This window comes from Neopelma chrysocephalum, unplaced genomic scaffold (genome assembly GCF_003984885.1).
Source record: "Neopelma chrysocephalum unplaced genomic scaffold, ASM398488v2 Primary Assembly neopelma1_25, whole genome shotgun sequence".
In the NCBI taxonomy this organism is placed as follows: Eukaryota; Metazoa; Chordata; class Aves; order Passeriformes; family Pipridae; genus Neopelma; species Neopelma chrysocephalum.
The window spans coordinates 8,046,317-8,068,906 of record NW_020897694.1 but is presented as its reverse complement, the minus strand read 5'-3'; the positions used below and the strand labels follow the sequence as shown (position 1 = coordinate 8,068,906).

The following is a 22,590-nucleotide window of genomic DNA, read 5'->3' as shown; positions in this document are numbered from 1 at the left end:
GCCAGATACGCTCAGCAAGCATCTGGCACCCAGGAAGACTCTGCAAGCTGTCTGTGTTACCTTTGAAGTGACCTTTTTGTGTCTAGTCACTTATTTCCATTTTTTGATGGACCATTGAGGTTGTCTTGATGACTTCAGTGCAATTCTCTTTAACCTGCCCTTCATTGCATGTAACTTTTTTGTTTCTTTTCACCTTGTTTAAAAACTAGTCTTACTGAGCTTCATCCAAATTCTGAGTGGTTTAAAAATGCATCTTTGTCCTCTTCTGTATGTATACAGAAGTATGTATGTATACATATGTATGTATGTAGCAGTTAGATGCTATATTTTTCCCAGATTTCTTGGCATCTCTGGTGAGGTGTTAAATTCCCTGCTGAACACCCAGTTTTACTATATAGAGGCAGCTGGATTGAACTTAGCCACATACCTTACCTTTTTTTTTTTCTTTCTATTATATCATAATCTTCCTATTTATTGTAAAAGGGTTATAAATCAATGAGCTGTGGTCCAGCCACTCTTTTTGGGTTTATCTGCATTTCATAGAAACAGACTTGTTGCAGAACAAGATTCTCCTCGGGATCCATCTCTTGTAGAAGTGTTCTATCTGCTCACTGTTTCTCCTGGTAAATGTGCTGAGGGGCTGTCACTTTGAGTATTGTTAACAAATGCATTAGGTGAGCCAGTAGGAAGGGGTAGTTCATTAGCATCTGTTGACTTATTCTCTAGTTTCATCCACCACATATGAAAGAATTATTCTAGTTAGTTCTATTTCACTCCTGTTTAGCCATACAAACCCTGTGTTGATACTGGTACAGTTAGCTGATGTCTTGCAGAGAAGTGAAAATTAGACTACTTTATGATTAATGCAAGTGGTAAACACCTTTCTTCCATCACACAGGTCTGGCCATAAATCATACCCCATCTACTGTCCAGACCTGTCACTTGATTTTTAGGCTCCTCAGTGATTGCTGTCTTAAAATTGCTTTCCTGTGCTGAAGCTAAATAGAAGAATACCCATCCTTCCCTTTGAATGGCAAAGGATTTGTTAATGCTATTTTATAAACTCTAACATCCTTTTTTTTTTCCAAACCGCGGTATTTTTTAGAAGGCAGAAATACAAATAGTAAAATTTTAAGGAATTTCATATAACTGTATATTGCGGTTCAAAAATACCATGTATATGTTAATCTCTGCAGCTATGAATTCTTTCTAGATGCAGAAAACCTTTTTGAACATGAACTGGGGGCATTGAACATGGCTGCACTTCGACGAAAAGAAGAGAGAGCAGGTCTTCTCAGTAATCTGGGTCCTTGCTGTAAAGCGCTGTGCTTTCGGAGGGATTCTGCAATTCGTAAGCAGCTAATGAAGAACGAAAAGGCAAGTAGTTTGCTTACAGTGCTTGGTCGAAGTGTGGATTCCACTAAGCAGAGCATTTCTCTTGGGAGATAATTTTTGTGTTTGTTGTTCTGAAGTAGACCTAGTCCTATAAATAATTAAGAGACTATTATTTAGAGAGGTTGTAGGGTGTTTATTTTTTACTTAAAATGAGAGATTAAGTTTGAGACTAGAGGTAAGTGCTGTTTCTTCTCATTTGGGGATTTAAATTCTGGAGATACATTTTCTAGATCTAGAGAATACATAATAAAAGTAACTGGGTAAAATACAGTTTCAAAGGCAATTGTTGAATAATTCTCCTACTTAAGATTCCCTATACTTTTATTAGAATTTTAAGAATTCAAGTTAAAATTGAAAGAAAAATTACTTTAGCCATATTTGCTACTGCAGTAGAATTTATGATCTTTCATGCTAATAGAAAAATCATTAATTCTCAAAGTCTTTTCTAGTGGATATGTATGATTTAACATCTAGTTATTGAGAGTACTTGAGGGTTATTTCTCAGTTTGCATATTAAAAGCCGTTGTTTTCAGTTCTTTCTTTTTTTATTTTTCATTTTTCATTTCAACAGGGTGCAACAAAACAAACTTACACAAATTCTGCAGCAATGGACAGTGACTTGTTACGGTTAAGTCTACGGTTATTCAAACGGAAAACTGTGTGCCAGGTTCCTGGGCAGGAAAAGACAGAGGACAGTAAAATTCCACAGCCAGCTATCCAGCAAGAAGTGTGTGTGACTTGAGCAAATGACTGCAGTGGCACTTACTAGTTGATTTCTCACTACAAGTGTTGGTGTTGCTGTTTAGAACTGGTTGGTTGGAAAGTGACTTTAGAAGATAGAAGAAAATACTCCGTTTGTACACAGATAAGAATTACTGGCTTTGGATGCGAATAGGAGGAGTGAAAAATAAAGACTTGTGTGTGAAGGTCTTTGCAACTTTTATAGTAGTGAATCTTACACTGTAACATAAACCTGTTTTATGGTGCATCAAGTGTAATAATGTGAAGATGTCTGGTTTTAGCGGTTTATAACGCCACTTGATATTAAACTGAAGAAAACTAACTGGGTATCTTTTTCCTTATTATGAATGGGTTTTCCCACTACCACCTTGGTCCCTCAATACATGTCTGGAATTTCTTAAATAGCTTCTTTCCTAGGAGTCTGTTGGTCTTCACTTTCCAAATCCCTTTCTTGTCACAGTAGCCTCTGGTATGGATTTGGGCCAAACTCTAGCTCTTTTCCATCTTTAACGTAGGTTTCCTTTACTGTAATTTCTGGACACAAAAATGTAGTCTAGTCAGTTAAGGCTCCCCTTCTTGTTGATGAAAAAAGAAATTATAAAACCCAAAAAGCTTTAGGAAATTATTTAGGACCAGTTTTAGGTGCCTATATTTAGCAGACTAACTGCATTTTGAAAATGCTAGTGGCTTACAAAAAGGACTAACACGTGCATTTTGAAAAACAGCTGAAGGACAACGCAGTCATCAGTCAAAGCCAGCAGGGCTTTGAGGGAAAAGTCCTGCTTAACCAACCTGATTTCTTTCTATGACAAGATAACCCACCAAGTTGATCAAGGGAAGTCAGTGGATGTAATCTTTTTGGATTTCAGTAAAGCTTTTGATACTCAGAATCTCTGACAGGATCCTTCTGGACAAAATGTCCAGCCCACAGCTGGATAAACACATCATGTGGTGGGTGAGCAATTGGCTCACGGATCAAGCACAGAGGGTAACAGTGAATGGGGTGACATCAGACTGGTGACCTGTTACTAGTGGGGTTCCACAGGGCTCCATCTTAGGCCCTGTGCTCTTCAACATCTTCATAAATTACTTGGATGCAGGACTGGAAGGGATACTAAGCAAGTTTGCAGATGCTACTAAATTCAGAGGAGCTGTTGAGTCTCTGAGGGCATAGAGTCTCTGCAGAGAGACCTTGACAAATAAGAGGGCTGGACAGTCACCAACCATATGAAGTTTAACAAAGGAAAGTTCTGGATTCTGCTCCTGAGGTGGGTCAGCCCTCTATGTATGTACAGGCTGGGGAACAAGAGGGTGGAGAGCAGTGCTGTGGAAAGGGACTTGGGGGTCCTGGTTGTCGGCAAGTTGAACATGAGTCAGCAGTGCCCTGGCAGCCAGGAGGGCCAACCATGTCTTGGGGGGCATCAGGCACAGCATCGGCAGCCAGTCGAGGGAGGGGGTTGTCCCACTCTGCTCTGCACTGGGGCAGTCTCACTTTGAGTCCTTTGTGCAGTTTCGGGCACCACAATATAAGATACTAAGCTCTTAGTGTTCAAAGGAGGGCAACAAAGGTGGTGAAGGGCCTTAAGAGGAAACCATATGAGGAGTGGCTGAGGGCACTTGGTCTGTTCAGCCTGGAGAAGAGCAGATTGCGGGGAGACCTCACTGCAGTTACAACTTCCTCATGAGGGGAAGCACACTGATCTCTCTGGTGACTAGTGACAGGAATGATGGAACAGCCTGAAGCTGAGTCAGGGAAGGTTTGGGTTGGATATTAGGAAAAAGGTCCTTACCCAGAGAGTTATCAGGCACTGGAACAGGCTCCCTAGGGAAGTGGTCACAGCACCAAGCATGTCTGAATTCAAGAAGCATTTGGACAACATTCTGAGGCACATGGTGTGATGCTTGGGGGTCCTGTGCAGGGTTAGAAGTTGGACTTCGATGATCCCTGTGCTTCCCTTCCAGCTTGGGATATTCTGTGATTGTATCATATATTTTACATTCTGTTAATTTTCGGGGCAGATCAATCCCATACAGCAAACAGGGTGTGTTTTACAGTTGATGAGTTTCAGGAGGTTTTGGATGTAAAGGCAGTGACCAATGTTGTTTTTGCCCATTTCATGGGGCTGATTAGAGACGCATCAAGCCTTGGCTCAATTTTGTAAGAATTGTTTTCAGTTTGAGAAGTTAATATCTTGTGTGGGATCTTTGGATTATACCAGTAGAGTGTGTTTAGGTAGTCTATGGAGTCCTCCAAGTGAAATTGAGACTTCTAAAACTTCAGACTACGTCTCTGTATGCACCTCTATACTTTTCCTGCATTTAAACCTGAACTGTTGCTTTGAATTCTGCTCATAGAGGATGAGAAAAAAATCCATAGTTATGCCTTGATACTGGCTTGCTGCAAAGCAGCTTGCTTTTGTTTTTCTCATTCAGGTTGAAAATGAGTTATGAACCACTAAATTTTTTGACAGTTGGTTTATATTAGTTTTTTTAACCTTTTTGTTCGCTTGGAACCAGCACGTCGAAGTGGGATGCTGAGTGTGCTGTTGAACAGCGGGTCTGTCTCACATCTCTTGTGATTACTGACAATTGTATTGGCTTCAAGCAAAGGCCTAACTATGAATAGCAATTCACTTCAAATACAAAGATTTCTTATAATGCTTTCTGTAACACCTAGTACATAAATGTTCAGTAAAATCGTTAAGGAATTGTTAAAGAAGATCTGAGAGGGGTTTTATTTCTATTTTTGTAAGTACCCACACACCAGTGTATAGTACTTGTGTAAAATATAAATTACGTAAAACATCTCTACCATTTGTTTGATTCTTATTAAACTATATGATTTGGGCAAAACTTTATCTTCTGTTTTTTGTTTGCTGGACGTTTTTAACCTGCTAATGATTATTTTTAATGTCATTGGTAGTTTCCTATATGCTTATAAAAAATAGCGTGTCTTAAACACACTAGTACCTGAGCAAGAGTTAACAAACCAATTCTGTTTAGCATTTAAATGCATTCTCATCTGTTTTATAGCTACAATAATGCCACCTTTAAGCTGAAAGTATTAGATCATTGCTACCAATTATGTTAAGGCCTATTTTAATCTATGTCTCTAGAAGACATAAAAATGTTTGATGGCTACAAACAGCCTTATGTAGTACATAGATTCATGGTGTGGCATTTATTTACACTGTGCTTACTTTAAACACTTCCTGTAAAACAGTCAAGGTGTATATATGCACTTACTTTGCAGAAGAATATTTCACACTGTCCTAGAAAATGGAGAATAGGTTTGATGGGCTGCTTTGGGTATCTCCTGAAGTGACAGTGTCCTGTCAAAGCCAGTGCTGATCTCTACCATCATTTTTTGGGATTATACAAAGAACAATGCTGAAATTGCCTCTTACACACCTTTGTTTTGATTCAATTTGCAATACCTAATGAGTGCAGAAGTATGTTACAGTACTGGCAGAAAACATGCCTGTTCCTGTGGGAAGCACTAAGATTTTTGCTTTTTTTCAAGCAATTTTCCATCACTTGTCAGGAATTACTGTACAGGTAGATCCCAGTAAGTGTGAAATTCCTGTGTATGAATATTTTAGTCTCTGTCATTTTAACTAAAAATAATATTTAGTTTGCAGGGCATATAAGTTAAAAACTGTCATTAGGTAATTTTACCGTAGTTTTAAGAAAAGGACAATTGTTTACAATAACTTTAGAAAAGTAGAATTGCCCACATCCCAATTTCAGAAAAAGGCATGAAACTTGTCTGAATTGCATACCTTGCTTTAGAGCCTCTCATCCCCTTCCCTGTGTTGATCATCATTTCTCTGATGGGGTGTGCCTACCATTTTAGCCTCTTGCATGTCTTTCTTTCTCCCTATTTCTCCCCTAGTTTGATTTTGTGTGGAAAAGAGTACATGGAAGAATTTTATTCTGTTTCACATTTTGCAAGGCTTCAGGAGGGTACACAGGAGCCTGTAACATTTCAGGCAGTGGGCCATGGACAGGGCTGAACATGTGCCTTCAGTGCCCTTGTGTGCTCCAGCTCCAAGTCTGAAAATGTGGAGAAGCATCTTTCCCACTCAGTTTCTCCTTTTAGGCTGTGGCAGCAACTTTAAAGCGGTCCCTGTACCAAATTAGAGATGTCAGTCCTTTCTGCTGCTCAGCCCATGCTGTGCCTAGTTGGATGATAAATTAGTTTTAAGCATCCCTAAAGTGCAGTGTGGAGTGTGGCGCTGCAGAATAAGCTGCCGTGTGTGCTGGTAAGATGAAGCAGGCTTTCACCCAGGTGAAATGCTATGCCCAGCTCTTGCAGCCACAACAGATACACAGACAGAGCAGATTTTAGAGCCTCAAGACACGAATGGGACTATGACCTGTATCTTGGAATATTGTTATGTTCATTATCTCAAATAGTACTTTAGGGCTATTACCGCTTCAGCTAGTGGAGGGAGATACGGATTTTGACAGTGGGCCATCTGCACAAAGATGTACTCAAAAGACTGAGTTTAAACAATTTTACTAAATTAAGGCTTTTATTTGAATTGCCTCAACGCAGTTGTGCTCTCCCTTTTCTGAAGGGATGCCCTTCAGCAGGGAGCAAGCTGACTGGAGCTGTTGTGCCTGTATGAGGCAGGACACAGCATGTATGTTCAATTCTAACAGTTGCTACCAGCTAGAAGAGTTGAGGAACCTCCTGTTTTGCAGTAGCAGTCAAAGTTTGCTTTTCAAAGGGTCTTTGTACAAAACAGTTATTTTTACTATAGAGGCCTTTGCTTTAATGCAAAGGGGAAGCCTGAGGAGATGGTACCAAATGCTTGGGTTTGGTACACATGTTGTATAGGAGGTAAGGTATTGCGGGCAGTGTGGGCATCCAAGGTTTTTTGGGCGCACTTTCAGGTAACACATGGAGAATGGCAAACAAACTGTTAAAATATTAATAAAAAGTTCTAAAGAAAGCCCTAAACTCAAAGCGATGTGACCAAACACCAAGATGCAAGGGGTTTCTTAAACAACTAGCCTCCAGAGCATTTGGAAATTTATCCTATCAAAATCAATAAAGGAGACCAATTGAGTGGGAGAGAGAAGTGCATAGCATTCAATGGCCAAGTGCCTGAATTTTCATGGAAAAAGACTGTTTTTATACTCAGTTGCCTCTGCCCTATCAGTAGGGATCAATCGATGAAAGAGGGAAGATAAATGTATTCTGGGAAAGCTTAATTTCTTGATATCAGCTTTCACTGATAGGGGTGCACCTGCCACAGGCTTACTTGTTCTCCTTAGTGATGAACTCGAGGTATTATCTATAAAGACTGAAGTGTCAGAAGACATGCTAGTACAAACTGCTGTGGCACAGAGCCATGTGCTGCCAGATTTTAAGTGTATGTTCACGTGTGAAAGGATTGTGATGATTGTGATGGTTGCAAGCTTGCAGTTCCTAAACAAGGGATGATTGAAGCAATGGGGTTTGGATGAGGATTTCAAGAAAGCTTGCAGCTTTAGGGGGAATGAAAAATGCTCTTTCTCATTAACTTCATGATTAAATTTGCTGTTTGAACATATTAAGGGTATGAGGAGTGCTTGAGGCACTGCATGGAAAGTACGCAAGGAAAGGAATAACAGAACTGGGGCACAATGGAGTAGCACAGGTTGTACTTGTCAGCCAGGGAGTGTGGCTTCACACTCCTAGAAGCCAGGAGCTCGCTCGTCGGAATGATGGAGACAGAAGGATGTATGCTATCTGAGCATACAGTGCACTGATGAAATACTCTGGAAGCAGGCTGTGTAACCATAACATGGTTCAAAATGGGTGTTTCCAGAAGGGAGAGGAGTAGTTTTACTACTCTCTGTAGTACCTGCAAAGTCTCACCTGGCCCTGGTTTGTTTCCCTCTGCTTACAGAAGCTGGATTCAACCCACAGACACAAGGAGCCCTGAAAACGAGAAGCATGGAATATGAATTCTGTCTTCTGAAAAATTGAGAAAGTGAGAAGTGGGGAGAAAAAACTCAAGGTCAGCAAAAGAACAGGTGGGCCTAAGCTGCTCATATGTACTTTTAAGACAGTAGCCCCCTAAGGACCTGAATAGATGCACACAAGATTTACTTTCTCTCTGAGTTGCAAAGGTGCCTTGTGCCAGCATGAAACCTGCAGTTCGCTCTATCTTAGACATCATTCCTTTGTCTGTGTCTTCCATGCTCACAGAAAATTTGTTATCGAGAGGTTTCAGAGGACTTTTGAAACGTCTCACACAAGGTTACGAGAAAAAAATCAAGCTGTAGCAAGTGGAGAATGAAGAAATGACATGAATTTAAAATTAACTGGGAAACAGAAGGTAAAACAGGGGATTAAATGATCACATCTCATCACAAACAGCTCACAGTGGGTGACCTCCCTGTACATTTGTGATGTAGGAAGGAGTTGACTGAGAAGCAAGATGAGAAAATTTGCAAATCACAGTTACAACTGGAGTAAAACCCAAGGAGATGTTTGCTGCCTTGTGGCCCATTCATTTGGCTCATTTCAAGTCCTTCTGCCAGTGAGCATCAAGATGTCCAAATTGATTCTATTTGATTTGCATGGCAAGGGTTTGGTAGCAGGGAGGGCTACAGGGATGGCTTCCATGAGAAGCTAGCAGAAGCTTCCCCCATGTCCAACAAATCCAATGCCAGCCGGCTCAAAATGGACTCACCACTGGCCAAGGCCAAGCCCAGCAGCAATGGTGTAGTGCCTCTGGGATAACCTGTGCCTTTGCAGATGGAGGGAGTAGTAAGAATACATAAGAGAAACAGCCCTGCAGAAACCCAGACCAGTGAAGAAGGAGGGGCAGGAGGTGCTCCAGGCAGCAGAGCAGAGATTCCCCTGCAGCCTGTGGTGCAGACCTTAGTGAGGCAGTTGTGCCCCTGCAGCCTGTGGAGGTCCACAGGGGAGCAGAGATCTACCTGCAGCCCATGAAGAGCCCACGCTGGAGCAGGGGAATGGAAGGAACCCACACTGGAGTAATTCATGAAGAACTGCAGCCCATGGGAAGGACGCATGTTGGAGAAGTTCAAGGAGGGGTATCTTCCATGGGAAGACACTGGAGCAGGGGAAGAGTGTGAGTCCTTCCTCAGAGGAGAAAGGAGCCCCAGAGACAATGCTGATGAACTGACTGCAGCCTCCATTCCCCAACCCCTGGTGCCACTGAGGTGGGGAAGGTAGAGAATTTGAGATTAAAGTTAAGCCCAGGAAGAAGGGAGGGGTGGGGGCAAGGCGTTCTAAGATTTGGGGTTTATTTCTTGTTACTCTACTCTGACTTGATTGATAGTAAGTTAGATTAATTTTCCCCAAATTGAATCTGTTTTGATCATGACAGTAATTGGTGAGTGATCTTTCCCTGTCCTTATCTTGACCCACAGGCTTTTCATTATGTTTTCTCTCTCCTATCTAGCTGAGGGGAGTGAATGGAGTGGCTTCAGTGGGCACCTGATGTCCAGCCACAGTCAATCCACCACATCAACATATCACTGAAGCAGAAAATTTAATCAATATCTATACCTTATAGTGCCTGCCATATATTTGCAATATCAGTGTCAGAAAGAACCTTATAGTTCATGGAAAAATTCAAGCCGAATTAGAGAGATGTGTGTCAAGCCAAAAATAGAAGAATACACAGAAAAGATGATGTACACAAAGGTAGAAACTGCACTATGAGTAGGTTCCTAATGCAGGAAAGGTTATCACAAAGTAGGTGAGAACTTGGGGAAGGCATGGAAGATCCTATATCAAAGAAATTAAAATTCTTGGGACCATGTCCTTAGAATGGAAAGGACCAATAGTAGATATTATTAAATTTTGTGAAATAGTGGTCCAGAAAAAGGAGCACAGAAGGTAACATTTTCCTGCTCCTTATTATAGACCTCAGTTGTAATTCAGTAAAATTAAAAGTGACAGAACTAAATAATAAAATGGAAGTTCCTGTTTTCCTCACAGTGCCTAATTAGGCTTAGAGTTCAAGTTATAGGACATTGCAGAAGTTAAAACTTACCAACATTTTCAAAAGGATCGAGCATGCTGTGAGCACATACAGCTGTTCCTGCTAGGTAAACTAAGTCTGCATCTAAGACAGCTTATATTATATGAATTTTTACACAATGGGGAAGGTTGTCAGGCATTGTGAGCTTCTGGTACCCAGCAGTTTATGTGAGCAAGCTGTCCTAGCTCCTGCAATTGGATAACTGCCTGTTTGGAAAAGCCTCTGACCTAGCTGCCAAATCACATGGGGCATTTGCTTGTGGAGGATTCAGGTTGGGATGGGCCAGGTTCCATCACACAGTCATTCAGACTCAGACAATCACGTTCCTCCTCGGAACCCTCCTGGGCATGTTTAAATCTTTCAGAGTGTCATATGTGTAGGCTTAAACTGCTCATCTCTTGGAGACTGTAAGAGCTGCTAAGCAGGCTATGGCAGCCTGTGTCTAATTCTGGTAGAAAATAGAAGACTCTATCTGATGGCTTTTGAATTTCCCTTTGAGGTATCTGGTTAGGACCACTGTAAGAGAGAGATAAACTGACAGACAACATGCCCGACTGTGACATTTTTCCTGCATGATCTGAATTTCTATTTTTTTTTCTTTATGGAAAAGTCTTTTTTGCTAGCTTATCCAAAAGCAAATTGCCCAAATAATAAATGCACTGCTAAATTCACACTTAGCAGCAACTATTCTGTTCTTCACTTTCCCCAAGCAGTGGTACCCCTCTTTACAGATCTCATCTGATGCATGAACTGTCAAAACATAAATGGGCAACTGTGACTTCTCTGCTGTCTGCTCTGGAATGATAGTATAATCTGTATGCTGTATTCATGCCTTTAACTTCCACTTTTATTGCTATAATGTAACCCACTCTTTTTTTCTTTCTTGGTGTACAAATTACAAAGATGGCCTTGCCTATTTGTAAGTAGAATCTAAAGTGCATGCAGGGTGTGATGCACAGTTCTGTCTTGTTGTTTGGTCTAGTTAACACTGCATTCATAACTACACATAAAAAATGAGAGTGCTGTCCAATGACAGCTTAGCATAAATCATGGCATCCTCTGGCCCAAGTGGAAGCATGGAATCTTAGCAGATCTGAAGCTTAAAAAAAAAAAAGAGTGATAAACATTGCTTTAAAAACATTTCTAAACCCATAAAAAACAGAGCTGTTCTGTTCATTGTACATGTTTGTATGGGCATGTGAGCCTTTTCCTGAAACATAGGACCAATGGCATCACCATCTACTTTGAAATGTCATCATGGCAGTGCTACATAACCACAAGATTCACTTATAAGGAATTGCTCAAAATAGGGTCCCACTTCAGCACTGTTTTAGGAAAAGCAATTTAATACTGCTCAAATATCATAAGAGCATAAAACATCCTGATTTTGCTTAAATTGCTGGAGCCTATAGCAAAATGCATTGGATAGTTAATAAATAAGGCAAATGGATAGAGAATTTGAGAGTCAGACTTTTTTTTTCTGGCAACAGGCATATATCAGTTCCAGGCTCGGCTCAGCCATGCATATCTGGACAGAAAGGAAAGATCACATTTATGTATGGGAGATTCAACTCTAATTTTCACCTGTATAAACCAATGTGAAGTGTGAAGAGAATGACATGATAAAGTTGATGTACTACCAAAGTGATAAATCCAATGTCTGAAAAGATGTTTTCCTTCCTTGCTTGCTTCTGAACCGTAGAAATTGGTTTTCAGCTTTTCACTCGAGAACAACAGAGGAGGATTTATCAGGTGGGGTTATTTTTTTCTTTAGAAATATTTTGTGTTGCTCTGAAAGTACCTAATCATTGTTGTATTGATTTTTGTATCAAAAAAAGGAATGTTAGTTAAAAACCAGGAGTTTTCTTAGGTTTGTCCCTGATTGTTACTGAAATACATATATATATGTTTTTACTACAGTTTACAGAAGGTAATTGTTCTGGTCTGGCCAGAGGACACAGGCAGCAGAGTTTCTGCCATCATGCAAAAGCCTGTCAGGTGCCTCTGCTGTAGTCTCTTGTTTTGCTCCTGGCCATGAGCTAGGGAGGGGGCAGCTCAGATGAGAAGCATCAACATGTTGGCCATGGCTGCATGGGGCTGGTCACACCTCAGGCTTTCCACGGGCAGAGGTGTCCTAAATGTTTGCAATCAGCATCTTTAGGAGGATTTACATGATGTCATCGTTTTTAAGCAGGGCATAAAAGTACAAGGTTTGCAGCTCCAAAAGAAACATTGTAACCAATTTTAATCTCATAAATGCTGACACAGTCCCATAGAGGAATGGAGGAGAAATAAAACTAACCCTAAATTAATTTGAATTGTTGGGGTTTTTCTCCTCTTCCTTCTTCAATACTAGGGTAGCTTTGTGATTCACCAATCAAGAGCTGCAAAACTTTCTTTCCATGCTTACAAAATTAAATTTTATGCAGCTTTTGACCTGGATTAGTGGTGGACAGAGAAATATAGAGCCTGATCCCAATTATTTCTTAGCTGTCACCCCTGACCCACTCCATCCCTCTGCTGCTGGCACATGCTGCTGTTTGTGGCTGGGCAGCTGCAAGAAAGCTTGCTGGAAAAGGAGTCACAAAAGGGTTATTAGGTGGCAATAGAAAGCTGTTGTAAATAAAAACATTTGAAAAGCCAACAGAAGTGTTAGGCGTGTTTAAAAATACATTGTAAAGAATATTGCAAAGACCATTGTAGAGATATAGTTATCTTCAACGTGGCCTAGTTTCTAATTGAGTTTTAAACCCCCACTGTTTAAATGACTAATTTTCTGTCTACATGAATAAATTTGATTTTTTTTTCTTGGCAGATAACAATTTATGAACACTGGTCCCATTAGAAATCCTGAAGTACAATTTACATTGACAATAAAACCTTTAACAATTGCTAAAACAGTTAACCAGCTCACCAGAACATTTCCCATCACAGATCTAGCCGTAGGAAGTTAACTAACAAACATGTTATTAACCACTGATGAAGAGCTGTTTGGAAGAGATCATTGCTTAATTAATCTTTGTACTGAGCTAATAAGAGTGTTAAATGGGCCTCTCTGTTGAATTGGGTTGTTAATACAGATGGCAAGTTCCCTCAGGGGGAAATCTGAGGCCAATATGACATTAAAAGTTAGCCATCCAACAAAGAAGATATTTTAGGCATTGAAAATAACAAAGCCAAACAAATCCATTAATAATGTCATAAGATTCAGTGGCTGTGTATATATGACTGAATGTACGTGTGTGTATGAATTACTGTGCGTTTTCCTCTGCTGGTAAGAAAGCTTTATCAATAATCTTATTTAGATTCAGTGTTTTTCATCACTGTTCTGTTGCAACATAAATTAAACTTGTCACACATCTGTAGTAAGCAGGTTCCACTGATCAGGAAGGCAGAATCTGATGCAAACTCTAATGTCATCTGCTTATCCTAAAAAGACAAACAAGATCAAAAATCTCTTCGTATTAATGAGCTGGATAAACCTTCCGCTTGATACAATTTGATGCCCCAGTAAAAGGCAGTGTGACCAGATTGCCCTTGTGCTTCATGGCATTTTTAGCAGTGAGTGTTCAGGTATTAACCATGAAGCAAGAGGGCACATACTTTATATTAAACATTTGTTTTGGAAGGTGTTATAATTCCCTGCACGAGAAGCTACCTACTGCCTTGGAACTCCCTTTTAACGCACATTACATCTTTTGGGAGAAGAGAAAGACTCCATAAAAAGAAAGGCTGGAAAGGAATAATTTGCCCTTGAATGTCTGGTGTTAGCAATTCGGGAGGGATATTGGTCTGTCACTACAGTCACTTCCACACCAGTCCCTGTCCCTCATGAGACCAAATTCCATCCTTACACCCAACTTGGAGCTGTTGACTCTGTGTATGCTTACATCCCATGATCTGAATATTATACTCAATGTGCAATTATATTTATTTTGTATGAAACAATCTCAGAAAAGACTAGGCAAAAAATTTATAACAAAAAAGACTAGACAAAAAATTTATAATGAAAGTAGCAATATGACAAAAATGCATTCATGCATACCTGTGTTTTTGATGTTTCGGTTTTATCTTGTCTGAATTCTCACTGGCTTCTCTTTTAATATACTGCACACACACCCCTACCAAAGCCTGGGTATGTCTAGACCAGGTGAAAGCCTCATTTGCCTGACTCCTCTGTGACTAGCCTTTGACATCTCACAGGTTTCTTTCATGGTCTTTTGCTAGGCACACTTGAATATTGATAAGAGTTTTTCACTTAGGGAATGTGGTCATAGCACAGATCATCACTTAGTGGTCTGTTGACTGGTTTCTCTATGGTGTCCATGCTGTCTCTAATGCATCACATTGAAACAGCAAGGCAAAACCTTCATGATTAACATACCCTTGGAGACCTCTAAATATTGTCTCACTTCATTAATACTGCAAAATGATCAATATGCCTCACCAAAATTAACTGTATATTGGACATCTCCCTTGCCTGATTACTGTGCATATTTTATTTCTCAAGGATAATGGAGGTTTGTTCCTGGCCAAGATGTTATCCTGGTTGTATGCACAGCTGCAGAGTCTCTTTGTCCCTGTGGTCTTTTCAGGAAAAGGCTTTAGCTGCTAATCAAAAATAGTCTGTACATGTGCTCGTGATTTCTGTTTGATGAGTATGACCTGAAATTCATAAATGGGATGTGAGTGATTAGAATAACATACGCCTGTGATTTTTTAAACATCAGGATGAGGCTGGAACATCTCACTCCTGACTGTCCACAGCATACGTTCACGAACCAGAGATGTTGTTTTTCTACCCCTCATTTCATGCTGACCTTTTAATGTAGTAACCAAAGCTAATCTTATGTGTACAACAGCACATTGGCTAGATGGTTTTGTTACAAATAATTAATATCACTCTCGGCAGACATTTACTCATTTATTATTTCCAGTTGCTTCATGGTTATTAAACTGCCACATTTCAAGTGCGGATAAGCGTCCGTGATGATATACAGAGGTCTGTTAAGTGTAAAACTTAGAGGTGCCTTTCTGTTACTCAGGTCTCCAAGGAACACTGCTGTGGTCATGCTGTCTTCAAATATATATTTGACCTATACTTGGTATGTACTTTTAAAGGTTGTAATAAGTATGCATGTTTTCTCTGCTTATTAAGCAAAACTCTAGACATCAGGAGAACATCAGAGGAGGTTCCACTGGTCTCCCAACTAACATAGTAAATTGCTCATGCTGGATATGCCTGCCTGCCTCAGCTCCGCTCCACTCCTCCATGCTGCTGTTTTTCCATAAGTGCATTCATAGAAATCCATTTACATGGAAATACAGCTCACTAGTTAAGCCTTTGCATTGTAAATCCAGCTTTAATATTCTCAGCAGTGCTCCATGCTGTGCATCAAGGTCCAGCGCTCCCTGCTGTACATCAAGGTCCAGTAAGCCACTCCTCCAGGTTGTGGGACCCATTCCATGTCCTGTGTTTTCTAGGCTCTTGCTTTCCATTGTACCTTCTTCCACGAGCAATGCCAAGTCCCTCCTGCTGCAGTGGAGGCCAGCTGAGCAGCTGCTGTAAGTGCAGGAACCTCTCAGACGCAATACCACATGCTTGTCCATGTGTTGTCCTTGGTAAAATCACCTTATGAATGCTATTCTTGCAGGATCCTCTCTGTACAGAAAGAGTTAGATCCCGAGGGAGTGTGAGCTTCAGTGAGCTTCAGTGTGGAGGTCTAAGTGACAATGTCAAAGAGTGCAAAACCTCATCCCCTCCCACCTCACCACCACATCTGTGGTCCTGATCACTATCAGCTGGGTCTGAACAGTGACAGTGCTTGGGAAGAACCTGAAGGAAAGCTGAAAAGGAAAAGCAGGGGGAAAGAGTACAAATAAATATCTGAAAAAAAGAAGCATAAGAGCGAGAAAAGAACAGAACGGATATGTTAAATCTCTATCCATCTGGTAGTTAAAAATCTCATTACTCTCTACAACTACCCGAAGGGAGGTTGTAGCCAGGGGGGCATTGGTTTCTTCTCGCAGGAAACCAGCAGTAGGACAAGAGGGCATGATCTTAAGCTCTGACAGGGGAAGTTTAGTTTCGATATTAGGAAGACATTTTTTATAGAGAGAGTAATCAGCCATTGGAATGGGCTGCCCAGGGAGGTGGTGGATTCACCGCCCCTGGAGGTTTTTAAGATGAGACTGGATGTGGCACTTCGTGCCATGGTCTAGTAACCATGGCAGTGTTGGATCAAGGGTTGGACTTGATGATCTCAGAGGTCTTTTCCAACCCAGTTGATTCTATGATTCTATCTCCGCACCACATAGTAAAAAATTGTTTGCTTTCTAGGACAGACTCAGCTCCCAACAAAATCATGTTGGATTCAGGGATATGTCTTTCACAGTATTCTTTCCAAGCAAAAAAATGTTGTGGCTTTTTACTGATAAAAATCTGAACACCAAAAGTGATCAGGAATCCAGCTAAGGATAATCTTCAACTCCAGTAGTCCTGTTTGTACAGGACAGGCCTCCCCCTTCCTCTTTCTTCTGTCAGATCCTGGTATTTCATTTCATCACGTTTGCTCAGGAGACTCTTTTGTTCCCAACCACAGCCCATCCACCGGCCCCGCCCCCTTTCCTGTTTAGGTATGTTCCTACCACTGCTGTGACCTTCAGAGCTGAGATATGGATCACCCCTGCCGGACTGTTCTCTCTGACACTGAGCACAACGCTGGGCAATAATATGAGGAATTATCAGGCATTTACATTCTGAAGTTAACGATGAGGAGTGTGAGCTTTCTGAACATCTGTTTCCCTGGTTTTCAAGGTGGCCTTCAATTTACTCCTGGTTCTCATCCACATGGCTATTGCCATTAACCATATAGTCAGCAGTGCCCTGCATCCTCAGGGATGAGTTGTGGAATAAATTCCCTCCAAATCATGGTACATCTCAATTTTGGGAGGTCGATTGTAACAGCCATGAGGTTACAAAACAGTTGGAGGCCACCTTTGAGAGTGATGAGAGAAACACAGGGAGAGCTGTGCTGTCCTCAGGCCTGAAGCAGGACTCAGGGCTCCACAAATAGGAAATTATTCTGCAAGCGACTGTGGTCTCTTCCCCACATTACCACTCTGCTGTCTCCTCTGCCAACCTGCTAAGTCCCAGGCTGGCAACTGTCACCCAGGGAAGAACAAAGACCTGACCCAAAGGTGAGAGAGGAGCCAGAAATTCCAGAAATTTTCAATTTGCAGGGAATATATAGTAAGAGAAAAACCCCAGGATTGAGTGTGTATGGCAAAAGAAGTAAGGAGGAATGGATGAAGGGAAATGCTGTATAACAGCCACTGTTTGGAGATGAACTCGATGGACATAGTGGCAGAATGCTTTTCCCCAGTAAAACAAGTCAAGTGTGAAGCTACCAAAGAGCTGTCATCTCCTGATCCAGGGAGTGAAGCAGGCAAAGGGGGTGCCCTGGCATGTGTCAGGGTGTCAGAGCAAAACATAGAATGGACCCTTTATGGAAGAAAATGCCTGAGTGGATTATAAAGGCAAATATAACAACAAATCTTCCTGGTGCCTCTACCTTTGATTCTCAAAGGCCTGTAACAGGGCATGTTTTTCAGCTATTACACCCCTTCCTGCTTCTGTGGCACTGGAAGTAGAATTCCCCTCCCAGAGTCCCCCACTTCATTGCCTTTAATAACCTTATGAAGAGTAAATGAAGCATTTTAAGTTTTGTGTCAAGCTGACTGGTGTGGTGGGGGTGGGAAAGGGGGGCTTTGGGGATTTGGTCAAGGTTTTGAGAAGCCTTTAAGAAGGGGCCTGGGATGGGAATGAAGCATCCCAAGGCTCAGTCCTGGGGTTGTGGTCCTGCTTCTGCAGCAATTTCACCAGAGAGCTGCCTCCCATGATCAGTGCCAGCTCCTCATCCTTTTCCAAATCCTCCCTAGTCCCTCTATGACTGCTGTGTGCAAATTTGGAGCTGAGACAGTACAAGGGTGCAGGATGGAGTGAGGGATTGTCTGAGCCTCACACCTGCTGCCCGCTCACAGGCAGAGCTAGAGGTGGGGTTCAGCATTTGCTCTTGTCAAAAAAGTTCCCCCATGTCAAAATCTAAGCACAAAAATAGATGGGGGAGCTTTAGGAGTGTGATGCCAAGAGTGACTTTCATTATGTATCGTGCTGCTTTCAGTCATCCAAATGCTGCAATGCCGGTGCCCACCCTAAATTATGGATCTCCGACAGCTGGATTCAATGTGGAGGTGTGGGAAGCCTCTGTGGTTTACAAAATAACAGGGAGAGACAGGAAAATCAACATGTCACACAGTGTCTGCTGGCAGTCTTACAGATTTAACTGGCTCCACACTTTTTAGTGTTTGCGTTGAATTTGCTTGGCTTTTAAAAACATACTTGCAGGCTTGCAGCCATTTTCAGACCAAACATCCCACACCACTCCTATACTCATCCTCTTCTGAGATTCTTTTTGACTGGCACAGGTTGTCTGATGACGATTTGGTTCCAAAATGGTTCATCCAAGGTTATAATAGTCATTTGGTTTTTTGGGGTTTTTTTTGGCTGTTTCCCTTTTAAGCAAGGTATCCAAGAAACCCCAATTTGCATCCAGGAATGCTGATTGCATTAAGTAGTTAAGTCCATCAAGTTCCCAGTGACATTTTCTGTCTGTGAGTTTCAGATAAAGACCAGGAACTAAAGTAGCTTAGTGGATTAAAGGAATTGCCTTCCCCACCTAGACACCTCAGCTGGAATCCGATTTTGGTGCTCAAGTGTGATTGCTCATTTGCTCTGGGGGAGGTAGGTGGGGACAGATAACCTGAATCACCCTGGTGGTGAAAAGCTCCCATCTGGCAGCCTAGGGGTGGCTGTCACTGGGACCGGGGCCACTGGTTCCCTGCAAGTTGTTCCCCTGCCACATGCTCTCCCCATATGGGATTTCCCCACTGCTAAAAATTTAGCCCCCTTTGGCATGGAGTAACTATCCCTCGCAGCAAATGTGGAGAAGCTTTTCATACTATCGACTGTACTGTGACAAATTCTGCCGAATTCTCATTCATGGAAAGCGGTGTTCAGACAGAGAAGGTGGTAAATGGTTAACCTTTCCATCAGACCAGGGAGAGGCTCTGGCTGTGAAAGCACCAGTAATTTACCTTCCATTAAGATGCTGCAGCTTCTCATCTATTTGAAGGCTGCTAGAAATTGTTTTCTAAATAATAAGACTTTCTTTGTAAAAAATACCATAGGTAATGGAAAGATTAAAACAGGGGTTGAGACACCACCAATCTATATATTCAATCAATGCCAAATGTTTTATGCAGTCATACTCTGCTTCCTGTTACATGTTACTAGGACTGTACCAGAAAGCTCAGGAGAATTTCCAGGAATTGCTGTTATTTCAGGTTTCTTTCTGTATTATTATTTTTAGTTCAGGTCCAGAAGGGAAAATTGAAAGCTGTCCAAGTGACCGAGAGATTGGTGGAAAATCTTGTAGAGAACCCATGACTTTTTGTTTACAGTCCTAGGACCACTTTCACAGGAGAAACACACGTCTCAGGGCTGTTCCTTTTACTCTCCACTGTGACTGTAATAAAAGTGAACTTTCTTAAGGGATCTGTTTGTTTCTGTGTGCAGCTGAGGCCCATCGCTCCAAGACAAGCCAGAGCACCTAAGGAAAATGTGTCCTGAAGGGTTATCTCTTAATTACTGTCTTCTCCTAGGTGGAACATCAGAATTTTGTCTGATGATAGCACACTGCAGTTTTCACAAGGAGAAAATTTCTCTCAGATAGTCAGATTTTGATTAGGAAGAACAAAACCAGCCAAGCTGAACCTGAACAGTCAATGTCCCAGTCATGCAGACTTCTTTTTTCCCCTGTAATATCTAGGAATATCTAGTCTCTGAGAGCAGTAGAGAAGAGGAATCCATTTCTTACCTCTGTAAACAGAAGCTGATCCCACACTGCTGGCTGAGGCACATGTGAAACAGTGTTTCACAGGAATGATGCATCTGCTTGGCATCAAGAGGAGAGACAGAAATACCACTTAATGCCGGATTAATCCAACACGATTTAATAATAAGGTACAAAGGCACATAGTTGTCATTTACCATCAGTTTTAAAATGCTTTGTGTTAACCACATTTACTCCACTGGATGTAAGCTGTCCCTTTAAACCCTCTTAACATGCTAGCATTTACTACAGATCCCAGTTTTACTGCCCCTCTCTTCTGGGCTTTTCCTGCTCCAACTTCCAACGAAAACGTGATTCAAACAGAAAAATGGCTCACAGGCTGCTACAATGGGGGTCCATTTCTCTTCTCTCACGATATTTTCTGTAAGAAGACCGACCTTAACATAGGACATCTTCCTTGTGCTACAGGGTGTAACCTCTACTCTCTCTTGTGGCGGTGCAGGAGGAAGCCTGCACTGCAACCCTAACCAAGGGAGAAGTTTTCCTTGCCAGTGAATTGAGCAAATAGGATGGGAAATTGCTCCTGGGTCCTATCTGCATGTTTGATTCTAGGCTGCAGCCAGAGCTGATGGAGATCTTTTTTCCCCAAGAAATTAAGGACTTTTGTTGTCTGTGCTGATGTTTTTTCAAGTTTCTCCATGGGTTTACAAAATGAAAACATCTGGGAATTTCTTGGCAATGAAAACTTTTCAGATCATGGAAAATCATTGAAACAATCATGTTCTTGAAAATGTTTATTGAGTGGAAAAGCTGTTTTTTACTTGTAAACATTGGTGCAATTTTCTTCTCAGTCTAGCAGATCTAGTCACACTTGAGCCTTATCTCCTTTCTGATATGAAACACTGTTTCATTTCTGTTTATTTTGCCTCCTTTTTCCCAACTGTGCCTCTCCCTCTTCCATTTACAGGGATGGTGCTCTGGTTGAAGGGTCAGCACATGGTTAAAGGGTGAGTGTGTGATCAAAGGGTCAGTGTTACTTAGCTCAGCCCCTGCAGAAGGCTCACAGCATCGTTTAAATATCCTGGTAACCAGTGGGATTTTATGGTGCTCTGGTGTCAGGAGGAAACCGACTAATGGATTTCCCATTTACTTCTGACTCTAGGAAGTAGAAGGCTGGAGCTGGAAAGGGGAGTAGTGCACTGAAGTCTGGGAAACTTCCAGGCACTGCCCAAACTTCTTGTGCAGGCAGTGATGGGTCGCTCTGCTCCCGTGTCCATCTGCAGAGGGACACTGTCATACTCACTGCTGATCCACCTCGCTGCCCTGTCCCCTGTATTGTCACATAAAGGTCCCAGGGATTCTCAGCTGAAATATCATAGTTCAATGACAGTATTCCTAGGATATGTGTGTCTGCTTTATTCATATCTTGTTAGTTAGAAGGCACTAGCTAAAGAAATTGCTATTTGCCCCAGTCAGCCACTGAATGCAGTTTATTTAACTTACAAAATGCAAATATCCTGGTGGTCAGAGGGTTAAGAGGAAGAATCGACTAAGTACTTGTAAATTGATGTAGTGCCCTGAGGGTACCTCTGCTGGTAATAAAGTGCATCTCATGAACAGATCTGACTCTGTGCTATAGCCCAACAAAGCGAAGTGGAGTGAATCTGTCCCAGATTAACTGTAAATGAGATTGACACTCTCAACACAAATTGACATCCATCAGGACTACAATCACATTAATTACAAAGCCTTGGAAAACAATCAAGGAGGGCTTTCTCTTCTCCGGGAGAAATTAATTGAAGGGATCTGCCAACAATGGAAAAATCATATGTACAAGAAGAAAAAGCCATTTAAATTCATTTATTTGCTCACCTTTCTCATGATGGAAACCAGTAATATTAGCAATAGCTGCTAAGTGTGAATTAATCTGGGTTCTGTGTTCTTCCTCTGCCACTCTCCTTGCCCTGGCCTTTGAGGTGGAGAAGTCCATCTCATCCATGGATGTGTCCACATCCAGACAAGCCACAGGTGGCAAGGAATCGCCACTCTAAGACTGGCAGTGGGAGATAAACAGGGCTGTGAGAATTTAAAGTGCATGGACCGGGAAAGGCTGGGCTTCCCAGGGAGCCTGAGGACACCCACGTGTGGTATGAGCATCCTTACAGCTGAGATTAGGGTGCCATGAATGCTTCCCACCCCTGCCTCACCCTAGAGCACACAGACGCCCTCTGTGCTGTAGGAACATGCCCGTGCTGTCCCCAAACTGACACCTCTGCTCTCTTGCCAAATGGCTCCAACCCCATACAGGCTCAGCCAGGGACCAAAGAGCCAAGAGATACAGAGTGGCCAAGCCTCCTTCACTGATGTTTTGGAGGAACCAAAATGTGCTTATTTTCTTCGCTAGAGGGAAATGGATTTAGCATCCAAGATGTCAGGTCCTCCTTTATGACTTTGTCCCATTTGTGCTTGTGCATTGGAGCATCTCACCCTCAGCAGGCACAGCAGATATGCAGATGAGGTGGTGA

The 22,590-nt window shown here is 41.8% G+C and overlaps 1 protein-coding gene across 3 annotated transcripts in view; it reads left to right on the top strand.

Annotated features, from left to right (window-relative positions):
* The window catches only part of ZC3H13 (zinc finger CCCH-type containing 13), a 46,078-nt gene extending 43,620 nt beyond the window's left edge, over positions 1-2,458 (top strand). For all 3 annotated transcript variants that reach the window (XM_027674343.1, XM_027674344.1, XM_027674342.1), the window contains 2 exons: positions 1,214-1,377; positions 1,967-2,458. In XM_027674343.1, coding sequence (XP_027530144.1) covers positions 1,214-1,377; positions 1,967-2,137 — 335 coding nt within the window. In that variant the 3' untranslated portion in view covers positions 2,138-2,458. The remainder of the gene's footprint in view (positions 1-1,213; positions 1,378-1,966) is intronic.
* The last annotated feature ends 20,132 nt before the right edge of the window (positions 2,459-22,590 follow it).